At 40.7% G+C, this 19609-nt stretch overlaps 2 protein-coding genes, 2 long non-coding RNA genes and 1 gene segment (V, D, J or C); 4 read left to right on the top strand and 1 right to left on the bottom strand.

Annotated features, from left to right (window-relative positions):
- The window catches only part of LOC120747509 (immunoglobulin epsilon heavy chain), a 438017-nt gene that overhangs the window by 347051 nt on the left and 71357 nt on the right, over positions 1-19609 (top strand). The window lies entirely within an intron of this gene.
- The window catches only part of LOC120713955 (immunoglobulin mu heavy chain-like), a 539092-nt gene that overhangs the window by 455556 nt on the left and 63927 nt on the right, over positions 1-19609 (top strand). The window lies entirely within an intron of this gene.
- LOC120714171 overlaps positions 1-19609 on the bottom strand; it is a 514712-nt gene that overhangs the window by 436417 nt on the left and 58686 nt on the right. The gene's annotated exons all lie outside the window — the stretch shown is intronic.
- LOC120714190 lies at positions 530-850 on the top strand. The gene is made up of 2 exons (XR_005691366.1): positions 530-566; positions 663-850. It is a non-coding gene; the product is annotated as an uncharacterized LOC120714190 (long non-coding RNA).
- On the top strand, positions 15151-18031 carry LOC120713972. The segment is given in 2 exon segments: positions 15151-15225; positions 17463-18031. Coding segments are annotated over 2 exon segments (531 nt in total).

Below are 19609 nucleotides of genomic sequence, written 5' to 3'. Positions count from 1 at the left end.
CTGTTAAACACTGTGTTGGACAAGTTTTCACTCTCGTCTCTTCCAATCTAGTTTGATTTAATAAGTTATATGCTGGATTGAATATTATGATAATAACTCTTTTAATTATTAGTTTGTTTAGAATCAAAATAAACAAACTAATAGCAAGTTAATACTGTGATAACAGAATAATAGCAGAGTCCTTTTAATGGGCACCTCCTTATTTGTGACATTTCATTAAAATGAAAATAAAATACATATTGTAACACAATCACTACTAACAAACAACGAATAACTCACAAATTCAGAGAGGAGAAGGTTGATGGACATACAAACTCTTTCATTGACATCATCATCACAATAATAATTCACTGTCACTTTGAGGGACACAGTCTATATATGCCGTCATTTAAAGAAAATGTGTGTAACAATATGCAAATAAGGTTGTTTTTTTGGAGGGGGGGGGCTTTTTTTTTTTTAAAGGAGTGTGTAGCTGTGTGTCAGTGTACAAGTGTACATCATTCAGGTGTAATCATGATGATGATGTTAACGCTGATGCTGCTGCTGGCTGCTGGCTGCTGGACACTGTAAGGAGTTTTTAATGGATTCACCCTAATAAATATAATAGCAATGCAAAAAATTCAGATCAATAACAAAGATCGTTTTGATTTCTGTCTCCACAGGTGTGTACAGTATTGATCTCCTCCAACCAGATTCAAGTATTGTGCAGCCTGGACAGACTTTAACCATCACCTGCCAGGTCTCTGGTTATTCTTTGACTGATAACAGCTATGCAACAGGATGGGTCAGGCAACGTGAAAGAAAACCAATGGACTGGATTTTTCATCAGTGGGGTGGAGGAAATTTTTATCAAAATGATGCTTTAAAGAACAAGTTCAGCTACAGCAGAGACACTTCTGCCAGAACAGTGACAATAACAGGACAGAATCTGCAGATGGAGGACACAGCTGTTTATTACTGTGTGCGTCGCTCCACAGTGATGAAAACCACTAACAGACCTGGACAAACACTGAGTAAATGGGAATATAACAGTGATAAAAATGTGATCATTAGTAGTCTCTGTAATAAACTTTTCTCTGTGGGAGATAAAAATTTTCCTTATTGTTTCTTTATTCTATTATTTATTGATATATTTTTAATAAAGACATTGTCTGTTTATGTGGTCTACACACCAAAGAGAAGACTTAGGGAAATCGAATTTGCATAAACAACCAGTCAAAAGTTTGGACACACCTTCTGATTTAATGATTTTTTTCATTATTTTTACTACTTTCAAATATTGGAAGCAAGATATATGGAATTATGTAGCAAATAAAAAAATGATAATAGCTCTAAATATGTCTTATACCCTTGACAGCCCTATTTGGCAACTGTTAGAATTCATATTATGGCAAGAAGCAATCAGCTTTGATGCCTTCTGGGAGAGGAGGCATCTTTTTGGGGCAGACGGGCTCCACCTCAATGCCTGGGGACGCCGTTTGCTGTCCGCCAATTTGGCATTTGGCGTACAGCACTCCCGCACATCGCCACTGTCTGCCACTGACTGATGTTCCCCTGGTCCCAGCTCCTATATTTGTTCCACTTTTAACAGTAATACACAAAACTCTGGACTAGGACCTTTCTCTCCCACAGTCAACACAATACCCGTCATAATCACAAACAGAGAGCAACAGAATTATCATAAATCCAGTAACTCCAAAAACATTAATAACCTCCGGCCTCTTCAAAAATATCAACATCCATTCAACTCTATTGTCAATAATCCACCAGTCTCAATCAGTATGGCACTTTTAAATGTACGCTCTCTATCGAACAAGTCTTTTATTATTAATGATTTAATTTTAGATAATAAACTTGACTGTTTATTTTTAACTGAAACATGGCTGGGCTCGGATGCACCAGTTGTTCTCACTGAGGCCTCCCCACCAAATTTTAATTTCTCTTTTTCTATTAGAAGTGGTAAGAGAGGTGGTGGGACTGCATCTTTAGCCAACAACACACTCACCACCAAACAAATTTTATTTGATCATTTTACCACTTTTGAATTCCACGCTATTGTTTTCAGCAGCCCTCCAGTTTTATCTGTCACAATTTATAGACCACCTAAAGACAGCGCTGCTTTTATCAAGGAATTCTCAGAATTTTTAACAAACATACATTCAAAATATAATATGATAATTTTAACCGGTGATTTTAACCTGCACATAGATAATCCTTCTGACCCTGCAACAAAAGAATTCTTAAACATTCTTCACTGTTTGGATTTTATCCAGCACGTCACGCAGCCGACTCACAACAGAGGACACACTCTGGACCTGGTCATCACCCATGGGCTGTCCACCAGCGTGTCCTCTGTTGTTGACTTGGCTGTCTCTGACCACTACTGTGTGTTTTTTAACATCACCGGTTTTATTCAGCGGGAGACCTCGGTGCGAACTGTGAGGAGGCGCTATCTAACCTCTGAAGTGGCTGCAAATTTTACCAGGGTTTTAGACGAATGCCCCCCTGTGATTTTACCTGCACCCTGCGATTTGATTTTTAGTTATTTTAACAGCAAACTGAAGGAAAAGCCTTGACTCCGTTGCTCCACTCACCACCAAAAAGATTAACGTAAAACATGCATCACCCTGGAGAAAACGAAGAAGTCAAAAAACTCAAAAGAAATTGCAGGGCAGCAGAAAGGAGGTGGAGGAAAAATAAAAATACTATCAACCATCAAATATTTTCCGAGCAACTTAAAATGTACAATAATACATTAAGGAAGTCAAGAAATTCATACTTCGCCAAAATAATCAGTAATAACAAAAATAATCCCAAGGTCCTCTTTTCCACCATAGATCATTTATTTAACCCTGATTTTAAAAGCTCCAAAAGAACCCCCACAGACTCACTCTGTGAGCAGTTTGCAGACCACTTCAGGGGAAAGATCAGCGCCATCAGATCTGATATTTTATCTAATCGCGATATGATTGTAAACACATCTGAGGGCTCGATTGTACCTGAGGAGACACTGGACAGCTTTGTCCTGGTTAATGCTGAGAACTTTCAGAAAGTTTTCTCCACAGTGAGACCCACCACATGTCTTTTAGATCCAATTCCTTCTTCACTCTTTAAAACACTTTATGGATTTTTTGAGGCTGAGCTTTTATACATGATGAATTGCTCTCTTCAGTTGGGTGTCTTCCCTGCTGCCTTTAAAACGGCGGTGGTGAGGCCCCTTCTGAAGAAGAGCAATTTGGATTGTAATGATTTTAATAACTACAGACCTGTATCCAACTTACCATTTTTAAGTAAAGTCTTAGAAAAAACTTGTTTTTACTCAGATTACTGATTTTCTGAATGATAGACAGATCCTGGAGATATTCCAGTCTGGATTTAGGGTGAACCACAGCACAGAGACGGCTCTCCTAAAGGTTTTAAATGATCTTAGATGTAACTGGGACGCCCAAAAGCTCTCAGTCCTGGTGCTACTGGATCTAAGCGCAGCCTTTGATACAGTGGACCACGCTATTCTTTTAAACAGACTAAAACACATGGTGGGCCTCTCTGGTGCTGTACACAACTGGTTCACTTCCTATCTCTCTGACAGATCTTTTATGGTGAGTATGGATACATGCTCCTCTAAGATCCATAAAATGACATGTGGTGTGCCTCAAGGGTCGGTTCTAGGCCCTGTACTTTTTAATTTGTATATGTTGCCTCTCGGCAGTGTCATCAGGAGGCATGGAGTGAACTTCCACAGTTACGCTGATGACACGCAGCTGTACATCTCCGTGTCTCCTGATGACACCAGACCAATGGATGCCCTTTTTAACTGTATCTTGGATATAAGATCTTGGATGGCAGAAAACTTTTTACAGCTTAACCAGGACAAAACTGAAGTTTTAATTGTCGGTCCTGAGGCTCAGAGAGAGAAACTCTTGTCTAAATTAGAGGCATTTTCACTATGCCCTTCGCTACAAGTGAAAAACCTGGGTGTTATTTTTGACTCTGAGCTTGGTTTTATCCCACATGTTAAACATGTAACCAAAATTGGATTTTATCATCTAAAAAATATAGCCAGAGTCCGCCCTATTCTCTCTCGGGCCAACACAGAGATGCTAATGCATGCTTTTATTACCAGTCGCATTGATTACTGTAATGCCCTGCTCTCTGGTCTTCCTAAGAAGAATATTTCAACTTTACAACTTTTGCAAAACTCGGCAGCTCGTGTGCTGATGAAGACCAGAGGGCGGGCCCACATTACACCGGTTTTAGAATCGCTGCATTGGCTCCCCGTGTGTTTCAGGATCGATTTTAAAGTTCTTTTATTGGTTTTTAAATGTCTTAATGGTCTTGGGCCTTCTTATCTCTCAGATCTGCTTTTACCATACGAACCCTCGCGGATCCTGAGGTCCTCTGGTACTGGCCTTTTGATTGTCCCTAAAGTCAGGACTAGGGATGGGTACCGGTGTCCGGTGCCATGATGGCACCGGTTCTGACATAAACGGTAGTAACCAGACCGAAAAGCAGCGCACAGTTCGGTGCTTTATTTCGGTGCTTTTTTTTTCCTGAGCTGTGATACACTTCTAGCCAATCATTTTACGTTTCCGAGGATAGTAGGCGGAGCCAGGTACGTACGTTCTGTTAGAGCAGAGCTACAGATTAAAAATGCCCAAGGCGAAGCGGTCAAAAGTCTGGCTGTACTTCACAGCAAAATATGCAAACTCAGCAGCAACAAGTGCTTTAAGCTGATACTGTGATACTGTCAAAGGAGGTAACACCTCAAATCCGATGAAACACCTGGCGACGCATAGCGTTTTTTTTAAAAGCCCAGAAATGCGCCGTATGATAGCTTGCTGCGAGACCTCACACCGAGCGCATCTACTGTGCGTGGGTTGCCTGTTATCTGACCCGGAGTTAGCAATATCCCCCAAAAACCCCGAAGAGGAGAGTCCTGGCCCCTAGCCCTGCCAGTGTAGCAGAAATGATGAGGATGATGATGGCAGCAGCAGTCGTTCTTCTCTGCGTGAGTAGCTTAATGTTCGTGTGTAATTTACGTTGAGTAGGCTAACCACGTTATTACATTAATGCATGTAAAGTGAACTAGCAAACCTCATCATAGCTACATGCGGCTGTCTTCTTGTTTGATGGCAGATACTCCCTTCACCCTGGCCAAAAAGGCTAAAATGACCAAAGAAAAAGTGGAAAACAGTTAAACATGAGAGGTTTTGGACAAAGTTTGTGTTTTTTCCATTGTTTAAGCACTGCTTCCAGCCAAGAGTGATACCATATATGCCCCATAGCTGCAGAAAAGGCTAACATTGTTATCTTTTTACAAAAAACCAGCTGAACATGAGAGGTTTTTGGACCAATTTTGTGTTCTCCATTCTTTAAGCACCGGTTTGAGCACCGTTTGAGCACCGGCACCGTTTCAAAAGTACCGATTTGGCACCGGTATCGGATAAAACCTAAACGATGCCCATCCCTAGTCAGGACACATACTCACGGAGAGGCAGCTTTTCAGTGGTACGGTCCTCGTCTGTGGAACAGCCTGCCGGAGGAGCTCAGGGCCGCAGAGAACGTGCATGTTTTTAAGAACAGGCTCAAGACCCACCTTTTTAATTTAGCTTTTACTTAGCGTTTATTTATTTTTTATGCTTATTTATTCTATCCTGTTATTCTATTATTAATTTAGGATTTACCTAATATTTATTGATTTTATTCTTATTCATTTTTTAATCTTCTTACTCTATCTATATTTATATTGTATCCTGTTCTTATTTATTTTATCATTTTACCCATATCTCCAGTGTTTCCTCGGAGGGCGCTCTCTGCACCGGGGCTGTTATTGACCATGGCTGCTGGGTCTCTGGGGTCCTCTTAGCCTGGTTGGGGGGCTCCTTGGCCTCCCTCCTGCTGTGTGCCCAGCCCGGAGGCTGCGGTCTGTGACCGGCTCCCGGTGCAGATGGCTCTCTGTTATAATGTTTCCTCACTTGGCTCATGCGAGCCCAGCCCAATTTTTACTCTTTAAGTGTGCGCGTGTGTGTATGTGTGTGTGGGTGGGGGTGGGGGGATATATGTGTATTGAGAGTGTGGGGAGTGCGTTGGAGGGTGGGGTGGGCTGCTTTTAACTATGTAAAGCACTTTGTGCTACATTTTTTCTGTATGAAAAGTGCTTTATAAATAAAGATTGATTGATTGATTGAAGTAGAGTCCATCATTACTTAAGAGCTGCAGCTCAGTCATTCTGGAAAATTGTAATTTGTGTGTGCAGTTTCAAAAACCAAAAGTATTACGATGAAACTGGCTCACATGAGGACCGCCCCAGGAAAGGACGACCAAGAGTCACCTCTGTTGCTGTCACCAGCCTCAGAAATTGCAAATTAACAGCACCTCAGATTATAGCCCAGATTAACCCAGATTAACCCCAATCCAGAATGGAATCCCAGCAGTGATGACTATTAGGGCAGGATATAAGAATACCATTAGTAATTTTTAATAAAGCTGTTTCAGTGCTGTGGTTTAGTCTGTAAGCAGACTGGAATTTATTGACGTTGTTATTTCCGTCAACAAGCTGAAGAAGCTGACGGGCAACAGCTTTCTCAAGGATTTTGGAAATAAAGGGGAGTTTGGAAACTGGCCTATAATTATTTCAAACAGGGATCTAAGGGGTTTTTTTTCCAGTAGAGGAAAAATACTGGCTTTTTAAAGTAATCTGGAATGCACCCAGATGAATAGGAAGGATTGACAATAGAGAGAAGCAGGGGGAGATGGCAGGGTGAGCCTCTTTAATGAATTTAGGAGGGATCTCTGTTGGGCAGGGTGAAGTGTACACGTACAGTATGAGACTACATCCAAAAGATCTGTTGAAGAGGTTAGTTTAAACTCAGACAACAGAACTGTTTGAGAGACTTGGGGTGGTTGAAATTGTACAGATTTGAACTGTGACTTGATACTGTTGATCTCGTCAGTGAAGAAATCTAAAACCTTTTCACAGTCATCAGAAGCCAAGGGAGGGAAAGCATATTAAGGAGGATTAAGAAGTTTGCTGATGGTCAACTTTGGAATCTTTTTGATTGCTAATCAAACTAGCAAAATAAGATGTCACCAACCTTTGAAGAACTAGTTTATTTGGTTTGTATGACATGCAATTATAATTTAAATAAGAAAATGTTAAAAAGCATTGAAGAATCCAGGCCTTTAGATAATCAGGGGGAAAAGTCATAGTATTACTAAATGCTTGTAGTGTTCAATTTTGCTTCATTTTTACAAATGTATTCTTGGAATCAGGCACTGCATCATCAAGTCACTCATTTCAATCGACATTGTGTTGTTTACCAAACAAACACTATAAGTATTATGCGTGTAATTTAAAATTATATTTATAATCAGTAAAACCACAGTCTCAGCAAGTAAGTCTAACCTCCTCCTGCAATTTAAATACATTTTAATACATTATTTATTTTGATGCTTTAAGGTGGAGCCAATGCAAATATTGATCCTTCCATCTGTATTTAATTCACAACAAAGTGCAGATGACTAAACCATACAGACAAAAACAACAACTTTTCAATAGGATTTCATCTACATGTATAATGCTTGTCCTGCTATTAGTGATACCTGGTAACCACCACAGTTTTGCACTCTTCTGTATTCATGCTTAGTTTTATTTTTTGGCTCATTTCTGATCATATTTATTTTCTTCCATCTGTTTGTAGTCAGACTCTTACTGAGTCTGAACCAGTGGTAAAACAGCCTGGAGAATCTCACAAGCTGACCTGTACATATGCAGGAATATCAGATAGTTCTGATATGAGCTGGATCAGACAGGCTGAAGGAAAAGGGCTGGAGTGGGTTGCCTACATTTCTGGTCCAAGTGGGAGCACCAAACGTTATTCCACATCTGTCCAGAATCGCTTCACCATTTCCAGAGACAACAATGTGGATCAAGTGTATCTGCACATGAGCAGCTTGACAACTGAAGACTCCGCAGTGTATTACTGTGCTCGAACGCCACAGTGAGACAGGAAGGCACAGAGCTGTACACAAAACACTGCAGATATTGTTGACATACTAACTGGTAGGAAATTTTGCAAAGCAACTACTGATTTTTGTAAATGTTTTTGCCCCTGTGTTTATCCTACATACCAACTCCTATAATGAGACCAAAGTTTGGTAATAAAGTTCTTGCTTCCTGACCTGTGGTTGAATAAACGACAACAACAACAAAAAACAGATTAATAAAACTATAAATATCCATTAGTTTCACCATATTTTCTTGTTAGTTTTTGCTGTTTATTAATTATATCATAATGTTTGATCAATCTACTGATGTGCATAGCAGTCAGGAAGCAATAGCGTAATAGGGTTTGACATTGTTATAGTTGTCATTGTCCAGTTGAGCTTTTCTTCAACTAGGTTTTGTGAATACAGGTTGAGCAGAGTTTCTGTAACACAATTGTAACCATGTGAAATTAGGTGTGTTATAAAACTACAATGAAGTGCAGTTTAAAAGTGTTGAATGAATGATTTATTTTAACATTTTAAGGAGGAGTTAATGCAAATACTGGCTCAGCCAGCTTTACTTATTGAATGGGAAAGTGAAGACAAACCAGACAGAAAACACAGACAAACAACTTTTCAGTATGACTTTAACTCAATGTATAATGCTCATTCTGCTAGCAGTGATTCCAGGTGAATAACACAGTTCTGCACTTTTCTATATTCATACTTAGGATTATGTTTGGCTTCTTTCTGATCAGTCTCCTTCTTTTTTTTCCAGGTGTTTGCAGTCAGACACTCACTGAGTCTGAACCAGTGGTAAAACGACCTGGAGATTCTCACAAACTCACCTGTACATATGCAGGAATATCAGATGATAATGCTGATATCAGCTGGATCCGGCAGACTGAAGGAAAAGGACTGGAGTGGGTTGCTCACATTTCTGCTCCAAGTGGGAGCACTAAAGTTTACTCCACATCTGTCCAGAATCGTTTCACTATTTCTAGAGATAACAATGTGGATCAAGTGTATCTGCAAATGAACCGCCTCATTGCTGAAGACTCTGCAGTTTATTATTGTGCTCGGAAGCCACAGTGATATAGGAAGCCACACAGCTGCACATAAAAAACACTGCAGATGTCACTGTGACACTGATGGTTAGAATCCATTTCATATTATTTGTTTTAAAGACTCTTTATTCTAAATGTTTCATATTTATTTAATCTTTGTTAAAACAGCAATCCAATCATTTAATAATAATTAGTGATTAGAACATTCAGCATTAGTGCATATATTTCTGCCCCATTGTCTTTCCAAAAAAATAAAAAATCAAGAAACACTGGAGCCATTTCAACTTCTTTAAATGATGATAAAATTACTGTCTGGGTGTAGATGGCAGAAATACTACATGTGTATATTTAGGGACATAAAATAATAATTTGGAGTGGGGCCATTGTGCTGTAAAATAATGCTGAACACTAGAGGGCATGAAATAACAAGTCTCTCTCACCTCTGTCATGAGATGAAACAATGAAAGAAGACTGCAGCAGCAACTGCTGGTTATTACGGTGCCTGGCTCTTTTTGGTAAGTTAAAAGAACAATAACAGAGCTTCCTTATACTGTGCACCTCCTTATCCATGACATTTCATTAAAATGACAGCATAGATTAGATGATATAAAAGGGCTGACAACACACTCTAACTAACAAACAACAAATGGCTAACAAATTCTAGAAAGGAGGAGCTTAACGAACACATACAAGCTCTTATCATCATCATAATAATTCACTTTCACTTTACAGGACACGGGCTATAAATATGCTTTAATTCAAGTAAAATTTCTGCAGCAATATGCAAATAAGGGTTTATTAAAAGGAAGTGTGTGGCTGTGTGTCAGTGAGAAGACAGACACAGCACATGTCACTCAGCTTTGATAATAATGATCATGTTAACGCTGATACTGCTGGCTGTTGTACACTGTAAGGGATTTACTGAATTTGCCCTACTGAATATAATATAAATGCTAAAAAGTCAAATTACCAAAATAATGTTTATTTCTGTGTCCACAGGTGTGTACAGTATTGATCTCATTCAACCAGACTCAAGGGTTATTCAGCCTGGACAGACTTTTACCATCACCTGTCGGGTCTCTGGTTATTCTTTGACTGATAACAGCTATGCAACAGGTTTGATCAGACAGCGTGAAGGAAAACCAATGGATTGGCTTTTTCATCAGTGGGGAGGAAGTAGTGGCAGCCTTTATCAAAATGATGCTTTTAAAACCAAGTTCAGCTACAGCAGAGACATGTCTGGTGAGACCGTGACAATAAATGGGCAGAATCTGCAGCCTGAGGACACAGCTGTTTATTACTGTGTGCGTCGCCCCACAGTTATTCAAACCACCAACAGAGCTGCACAAATACTGAGTAATTACTGGGTACTGATCAGTTACAGTTGTCCCCATGGTACAGAATAAAGCAAAGCTAATGTGGCTCCATGGTGCTGTGGTTTACACATTCGCCATGTGTAAACCATTCACATTTACCATTCACATGGTTCGATTTTGGGAGGAGACAGAAACTTAATGGGGTTGCATCAGGAAAGGCACCCAACATAAAATTCTGCCAAATCAAATATGCACTACAGTACCTGCAGTCGTGACCCCTTCAGAATAAGGTAGCAGCTGAAATTAGGTTTATCTGGCAAAAAAAATAAAATAAAATAAATAAATAGCATTAACATCACAAAGGGAAGTTTGGGCTGTTATTATAATATGCAAAAGAATTGTTCCTCTATTTTATCAGTCAATGGATCGTAATCATGCCCACACGAGTTTGGAATTAGGTCAAACTCCATGGCATGAACTGTAATGGCATGAGTGTTTACCTCTGTTCAGGTAGGTGGGCAGGCCGAGTGATTCAGTTCTAAATTCTATTAAAAGCCCTTTATGTAATCCTGAAGGTGTTTCCTGCATCACTAAATAACTCAAAGTCCAACAACATAATATTCTGCTGTCTGTGTTCTGCATAAATTAAATAGGAATATTTCATTTTCAAATTGTATCTCACTTTCAATACTGAGGGAAGTCAGGTAAAGAAATCCCAGAAAAGTTGATTCTGTTCATCTGGATGTAGCGTTTTTAGTGGGAGAAACATTTCACCACTCACCCAAGTGACTTCTTCAGTGTCAGGTGACTGCAGGTTTCCCCAACCTTACAAACAGTGCATTTGCTTAATGACTGACTCTACTGCCCTCACCAGGCGCTGAGCAGAATACATGGTCTAGACAACAAGCTAAACACTAAAACCCCTGAGACAGAAGCAAAGGTTGAGGTAGTTTACTGCACCTTTCTTGTGAAACTGTAAACAAACCTAGATAAAAGATGAGGAGATAAATGCAAACTGAAAACATATTTATGACCACACTTGGCACTTGGGTGGTAGTGAAGCAAGGAATAGTGAGTAGATGGCAAATGGAGACAATAGATGAGATGCAGTGAAAATACTCAGATATGTAGTGGACATGAAGAGCAGAGGGGACAAGGGACCCTGAAATTTTGCATACAGTTGTCCACAGTATATGCTGTAGCTGTCGTGTCACCAGGGGTACTTCTGGTAGATTCCGTTCCACGATGTCTGCTTGAATGCAATTTATTCTTCACTCTCTGTAGCAAAATGCCAATACAAGCTTTCACTTATGTATATATATGTATATGTATATATGATTTATATGCTTTTTATATATCCTAACTGCTGACTATTCTGAATCCCATAACCTAACCAGAAACCTGAAATGTCCCACCCTAGGAATGTAGACCACAACAACTTAACAAGTTGCAACAATTTAATTCAGTGCTGTTGTTTAGTCCAATACTCAAGCTGCTTCTTGTGCCACAATCTTAATAACTGGCTGGATAAGACTGGATAGAAGAGTGTAACCCAACTTCCACCTTGTACCACATTGGCCATTTACATAGGAAGTGTTGTAGGGTGTACACAGTTTTAACACAGATGATCAATTAAACTGAATGTGAAGCCATAAGGCAGGGCACAATGAATAGGGCACAATGAATGCCCCTTCTGGGGCTCCTGTTAATCACAAAACTTTTTAAAGGAAAGCTATTGCCAGTGAGGTCATGCGCCTCCTGGGTGAGGTTTTCCGGGCTTGTCCCACCAGGAAGAGGCCCCGGGATAGACCCAGGACACGCTGGAGAGATTATATCTCTCGGCTGACCTGGGAACGCCTTGGTGTTCCCCCGGATAAGCTAGAGGAGGTCGCTGGGGAGAGTGAGGTCTGGGCTTCTCTGCTTGGGCCGCTGCCCCCACGACCCGGCCCCAGATAAGCGGAAGAAAAAGGATGGATGGATGGATGGTCATGCTGGTAACATGCTGTCAACAACAACTGGCTTCATTAAGCAAAAATAATATAAATGACTAAATAAAAACAAGTAAAATTATAGATAGTTGGACTGAAATAAATAATGATCAATTCAAACAAACCAGCAGGTTTTGGTGCCTTGCCAATTTTAGAACTTGAACTGCTTTAGCATCATGTTATGATCTTATCTAAGAACCAAAGTCATTGACATCTGTCAGTCTGGGACTGTGTGTTCTAGACATAACAGATTTACTCAACTGAAAATAGAGTTGTAACAATACATTACATTTAAAACAGATTGCCTATTTACTGCTGATACCTTGTGTTGGGTCTGTGTTTCCACAAGCCCCGCTAATTCTAGAGACTTATTCATCATGAAGAAAACAAGACAGTCGATCGATCGATTATTTGCGCAAGGGAGGCCTCGTCTGTGTCCACCACGAAAATGACCCCGACGACGACCTCCTCTCGCTGCCTTTTTATTGAGAGACAGTTCACACAAAACACATCATAGCAACGCCCACTTGGTTCTAAGACAAGGCATTGTATGTATATGTGTGAACTTCTGTATCTAAGTAAGAATGTGTATGAGTGTGTGTGTGTGTGTGTGTGTGGCAGACCTCCTGCTGACCAAAGGGTCGTTAACGCAGGAAGGTTACATCAAAAAGCACAAGGATGTGTCTGTAATAAAAGACTACAGCCCCCCACCCAGAACCTCGAGAATCTGGGGGGAAGGACAGTGGAGTTCCTTTCATCAGAGTTGGCAAGCATAGAAATGACAACATTTAACAATTCACTCTAACACCTTGAATGGCTCAAAACATAATATATTCAAGAATATGCAAATAATTGTTACTTAAAAGGGAGTGATATGTCTGCCTGTCAGTCAGAAGACAGATCAGCTCCAAAGATTTAATCTTCAACTTCAAAGTACTGTACTACAAGAACTTGTAGAGTTTCTGTCCCCAATTCCTTTTTTTTATGTATATGTTGCCTCTTGAAAGCATAAATTATCTTCCCACTGCTTCACTGATGACATCCAGTTGCCAGTCAAACTGAAAAGCAGAGATCCTGTGCTGTGGATGAAGATCAGGCTCCTCAGTTTTAGTCAAAGATGTTTATGGTATAATTTACTGGTAGAAGTGTCCAACTGTATGTCACCCCTAAAGAATCTCTTCTGAAACTCTGAGTTATATGATTTTTTATTGTCATGCTTCTGCACAAAATCTGGGCATGATTTTTGTTCAAACTCCTGCAAAAGGGACTGTAAAAAGTCATTCTTGCTTTATCACTTCCTACCTGGATTACTGTAATTTACTTTAGTATTGAACAAAAACTTACAGAACCTCTAATTTAGTATAGAACAATCATCTGTGTGTTGCCTGAAGTTCATATTGAATGAGCTAGCACTTTTGTGTCTGTCTTAGCTGCTTCACATCATATCAAAAATTAATTTGATGTAGAGATCTCTTCTAGCATCTTTCTATAGTGATGGTCTGGTGACTGGCCTTGTTTTCTGGTTTCCTTTCATTTAGGTAATTAGTGGGTGGAGCTCACCCTCTTATAGATGTGGCACACCTGAGCAGGCCAGGATCAGGTGCACAATAAAGCAGATTTTCCAGAGCATCTGGTGGTTCCTGTCCTTCATGTATGCTTGGCTATGAAATCATTTAGTTTTTGTGTTTTGCACATGCTCACTCTTGCATCCTCTGTGCATTCAGCCATTGCATGCATTTTAGTTTCTTTATGTTCTTTCACTGAAGTATGTAACAGCCTCTCTTATTGTTTGTACCAGAAGAATTAAGTCTTCATTATTAGCAAATTAGGCAGTGAATAGAGTGACAAAGGAGTACAAATCTCACAAGAAGTACTACGACTATTTTAACTATGATAAACAGCATTTTATTTTTTCTGTCTTGCACCTACAGTCATGATAATTTCATTGTCATGGTAATGTGTCATGGTCCTGCGGCCATGACTCAGTGACTTTGTGTTTGTGTTCTTTATTGTTATTACTTTCATTATTATTCGTGGCTGTTTTGGGATGGTTTGTATTTTGGGATTTTAGATACTGGGTTCTGGGTTTGTGCTCCCTCTATTGGTCCCTGGTGTTAGTGTTCCCCTGTCTCGTCAGGTTAATCAGGTCCAGCTGTGTCCCCCACCTGTGTGTGATTTCCCAGTGTCTCTCTGTGTACTTATAGTGTGTGTTTTCCTCTGTTCCTTGTCGTGTCGTCTGTGTTCATACTCTGTGAAATCCCCTGCGTGCTCTCCCTGCTGTTCTCCCTTCATGTTCCGGTTTGCTTCTCCTTGGTGTAGTTTCTCCCAGTTTAGTTCATCCTTAGTTCTGTTTTGCCATCTCCACTTTACGTTTGGTATTGTTAATAAATCGCCCTCACGTCTAAATAAGTACTGCATTTGAGTCCTCCTTTCCACTCGTCACACGGCCACTGACCCGAACCGTGACAGTAATGACTAAAATCTCTCCTATTTTCATATTTATTTCTAAGAAAGCATGACAACAAAATTGAATTTTAAATTGATTTCAAAAAGCATTTTTGCTGAAATATAGAAATGTTTGAAATGATATGAGGTACAAAATGTAAAACAGACTTAAACTTGTATTTAATTAATTTCTGGCTCAAATCAAACATTTATAATGTGGGGTTTTTTTGTGTGTGGACTCTAAACATGTTGAGAAAATGATTAATTCTGAGTTCTTCCAGTGAGGAGGAGTTAATGCAAAACAGCAATGTCTTTCATGTGTACTTATCTGACAGCAGAAAGGATGACAGAGAGCAGTGGACTCACAGTTTAACAATATGGACTTCAGGGCAGGACTGCTGCTTTTAACTGTGTTCTTGGCAGGTGAAGATTTTTCACTTACAGATATAAATATTTTATTGTTTGATCCTACTTCCTAAACTCAAAAAGCTGTGGCTGGAAAAGAGAAAGGCGTTCAGAAGCGGAGACAGGGACTGCTACAGAGAGGCCAAGTACAGGTTCACTAAAGAAGTGGACATTGCTAAACATCAGCACTCTGAGAAGATGCAGCAGCAGATCTCAGAGAATGACTCGGCCTCTGTGTGGAAAGGTTTTAGGAATATCACCAACTACAAGCCTAAAACCCCCCACTCCACTGACGACTTGCTCTTAGCCAACACCCTAAACGACTTCTACTGCCGTTTTGACGAGCCATCAGGCAGCCTTCACACCTCCAACGGCCCCAACAATAGAGACACTTTGGACACTCATTCCCCCACCTCTCCCCCCTCCATAGAGCCATCACCACCTTTAAACCGTTCACCTACAACACCCCCCTCCTCACCCCACACAAAAGAGGATTTCACACCACCTCCTCCCACCACAACTCTTCATATTCATGAAGCAGATGTGAGGAAGCAGTTTAAGAACCTGAATGCTCGGAAAGCTCCCGGCCCAGACGGCGTGTCTCCTGCCACCCTCAGACACTGTGCAAACGAGCTGGCCCCAGTGTTTTCTGGCATTTTCAACTCTTCACTGCAGGCATGTCATGTGCCTGCCTGCTTCAAGTCCTCTACCATAATCCCTGTCCCCAAGAAACCTAGGATCACTGGACTAAATGACTACAGACCCGTGGCTCTGACATCTGTGGTCATGAAGTCATTTGAGCGCCTAGTTCTCTCCCATCTCAAGACCCTCACGGCCCCCCTCCTGGATCCCCTACAGTTTGCATATAGAGCCAACAGGTCTGTAGACGACGCCATCAACATGGCCCTACACTTCATCCTTCAGCATCTGGACTCCCCAGGAACCTACGCCAGGATCCTGTTTGTGGACTTCAGCTCTGCCTTCAACACCATCCTTCCAGACCATCTCCGAGGCAAGCTTTCCCAGATGAATGTGCCTGATCCCATCTGCCGGTGGATCACTGACTTCCTGACGGACAGGAAGCAGCATGTGAGGCTGGGAAAGAATGTCTCGGACTCCCGGACCATCAGCACCGGCTCCCCTCAGGGCTGTGTTCTTTCTCCTCTGCTCTTCTCCCTGTACACCAACTGCTGCACCTCCACCCACCAGTCTGTCAAGCTAATCAAGTTTGCAGATGACACCACCGTTATTGGGCTCATCTCGGACGGGGATGAGTCTGCCTACAGGAGGGAGGTTGAACGTCTGGTGTCCTGGTGCAGCCACAACAACCTGGTGCTGAATGCCCAGAAGACAGTGGAGATTATTGTGGACTTCAGGAAGCACACAGCCCCACTCCCCCCCATCATCCTGACTGACACCCCCATCACCTCTGTGGACTCATTCCGCTTCCTGGGTACCACCATCACCCAGGACCTGAAGTGGGAGCCCACCATCACCTCCGTCATCAAGAAAGCCCAGCAGAGGATGTACTTCCTGAGGCAGCTGAAGAAATTCAACCTGCCAACACGGACGATGATGCAGTTCTACACTGCTATCATCGAGTCCATCCTCACCTCCTCCATCACCGTGTGGTACGCTGGAGCCACTATCAGGGACAAACAGAGACTACAGCGTGTTGTGCGCTCTGCTGAGAAGGTGATTGGCTGCAGACTCCCATCCCTGCAGGACCTGTACACCTCCAGGACATTGCGGCGTGCAGCTCGGATCTCAGCTGACCCTTCTCACCCTGGACACAGTCTGTTTGACCTGCTCCCCTCAGGCAGGAGGCTCCGGTCCATTCGCACCAGAACCTCTCGCCATAAGAACAGTTTCTTCCCCTCTGCTGTTGGACACATGAACAATAACCATATGACTGTCCCCGCCACTATCACATGACCCTACGCTGTGTCACTGCATCATTCCATGTTTGGCACTGATCACCACCTGCACTAATGTATATATCTTTCTACGTAGCACTCTTAATTCTTATTCTCATGTATATATCTCATGTATATCTCATGCACATATCTTTCTACGTAGCACTTTTAATTCTTATTCTTATTTTTATATCTTTATGACACTATGTTTGCACTGAAGCACCGCAGCAATTTCCTAATGTTGTAAACCTGCTCAACATTTGGCAATAAACCCCTTTCTGATTCTGATTCTGTTATAGTAAATGACCACTTTTCTTTGTTCTTTTTTTAATCCGACAGGTGTTGAAAGTCAGACTATAACACAGTCTGAATCAGTGGTTAAAAGGCCAGCAGATTCCCACAGACTGACCTGTACAGGCTCCAACATTGATTTCAGCAGCAACTGGATGGCCTGGATCAGACAGGCTCCTGGAAAAGGACTGGAGTGGATTGCAAGCATCGAATATGACAGTGATAACATCTTTTATTCTCAGTCAGTTCAGGGCAGGTTTACCATCTCCAGAGACAACAGCAAAGAGCAGCTGTATCTGCAGATGAACACCCTGAAGACTGAAGACACTGCTGTTTATTATTGTGCTCGAGAGCCACAGTCACTGGAGCTGGTTGAATGGCTGTACAAAATCCACCATAATGTATGTTTGTTAAAAATACAACTTAAGACTATTCTCTCACATCTCAGAGACAATGCTTGTATGATTTTGTTGTTAAAATCATTGCCAGGAAGAGAAACAACCACAAATTTTAGTATTCTGAACGAAAAGTAGTGCTTATCAGAACATTGTAGGTCAGTCAGTGTCACATCTGTCCATGACTTTTGAATTAGGCTATTTTGTCTATTTTAACAAAAAGAAAAGAAAAAACAAAGGAGAAACCCTGATTATGATCTTTTCTTAACTTTGATCACTCTTTAGCTTTCAGTTACTCCTGGTGTCATTAATTCATACTGTCCAGTATTCCCCTTCTTCTAATACCAAGTCACATCCTCCTTAACCCTTCAGTCATACTGCAAGCTGCACCCATACAAATGTGCAAAATGTCTTCATCTGTATCATTTCAGGAGGTGAGCGCGAGGAAGAGAAACTGAGCTTTGCATATCTGCTTATTCACTGTCAACTAAACTCTGTGTCTGTTTCAGCTACTTGTGATCACACTGAATCTTCTGTTATCAAAATTATTAAAACCATTTGTATAGAATGAAGAAATATAACTGTTTATATTAAACCATATTCACTAAATAGGTTTGTTTTTATAACACAAATGTAGGTTTTGACTGATAGGGTATGAGACAAACACACAACTCATCCCGCCCTGTATTTTTCTTTGTTGATGTCGGCGCACATCCTTCTGATTCCCACCCATTCTGCAAATTGTCACCATCACAAAAGGGCAAATTATCTTCATTTTTGGTATCTTTTTGCTGGGAGGAAGAGAAGAAGCTAAATATATTATTCCCGAATGTCAACAACAAGTTTTATTGGGAAAATGCGTTAAATTTCTTTAATTCATTTTAAAAGGACCTTTCTGAGAAAGTGCAGTAGGCTACAAAAATGTATCTAAAGAAAGTTAGAAACAGCTGAGAACCAAAGTCATTGACATCTGTCAGTCTGGGAATGGTTACGAAGCCATTTCTCAGGCTTTGGGACTCCAGGGAACCACATTCAGAGCCATTATCCAAAAATGGAGAAAAGTTGTATATTGTGTTATGTAGCCTCCCAGGAGTGGTCAGCAAAAAATGACTCATTCAGGAGATCACAAAACAACATCTAAAGACTGCACGTCCAACTTGTGTCAGGTATGGCCCGTATTCATCATTCAACAATGAGAAATAGTCTCTGCAAAAGTGACATCCATTGGACAGTTACAATTAAGTAATCATTTAAAAACTGGATTTTGTATTTACATGGGTTTTCTTTGTCTTATATTAAAATTTGCTTCAGATTCAGAAACGTGTAATTAAGACAAATACCAAATAATAATAATAATAAATTACAAAGGGGCAAATAGTTTAACATATGTATCCTCACTTCAATTTAACGGACAGCTCATAACACAACTGTAGCTTTAATGTGCTTGTTGTGACCACAGTGATTCAAACCATCAACAGATGCAAACCCAGTAGCATCACGTCAAAAAATATATCAACATAAACAGTTTGATTGTTTATATTTCTTGGATCTGGAAAAACAATCACAAATTAACAATTAACTCAGTACATATAGTACTATATAGTCAACATTAGCCACCTTGGATTCTATCAGGATTCTTACCAGTCCAGTGCTCACAATTAAAAAAATAAAGGAAAACATTAGGCTGAATGGCGTTTGTATATTCCCTTACCAATTTCTGGGAGGATTCTCGCTGAGTGCTACCAGGTTCCTCTAACATCCAAAGACATGCTAAAGGTTATAAGTGACCATGTGAGTCCC

This window comes from Simochromis diagramma, unplaced genomic scaffold (genome assembly GCF_900408965.1).
Source record: "Simochromis diagramma unplaced genomic scaffold, fSimDia1.1 OVJJ01000321.1, whole genome shotgun sequence".
Classification (NCBI taxonomy): domain Eukaryota; kingdom Metazoa; phylum Chordata; class Actinopteri; order Cichliformes; family Cichlidae; genus Simochromis; species Simochromis diagramma.
Note: the sequence above shows the minus strand (reverse complement) of the source record. Positions and strands in the feature narration are given on the sequence as shown.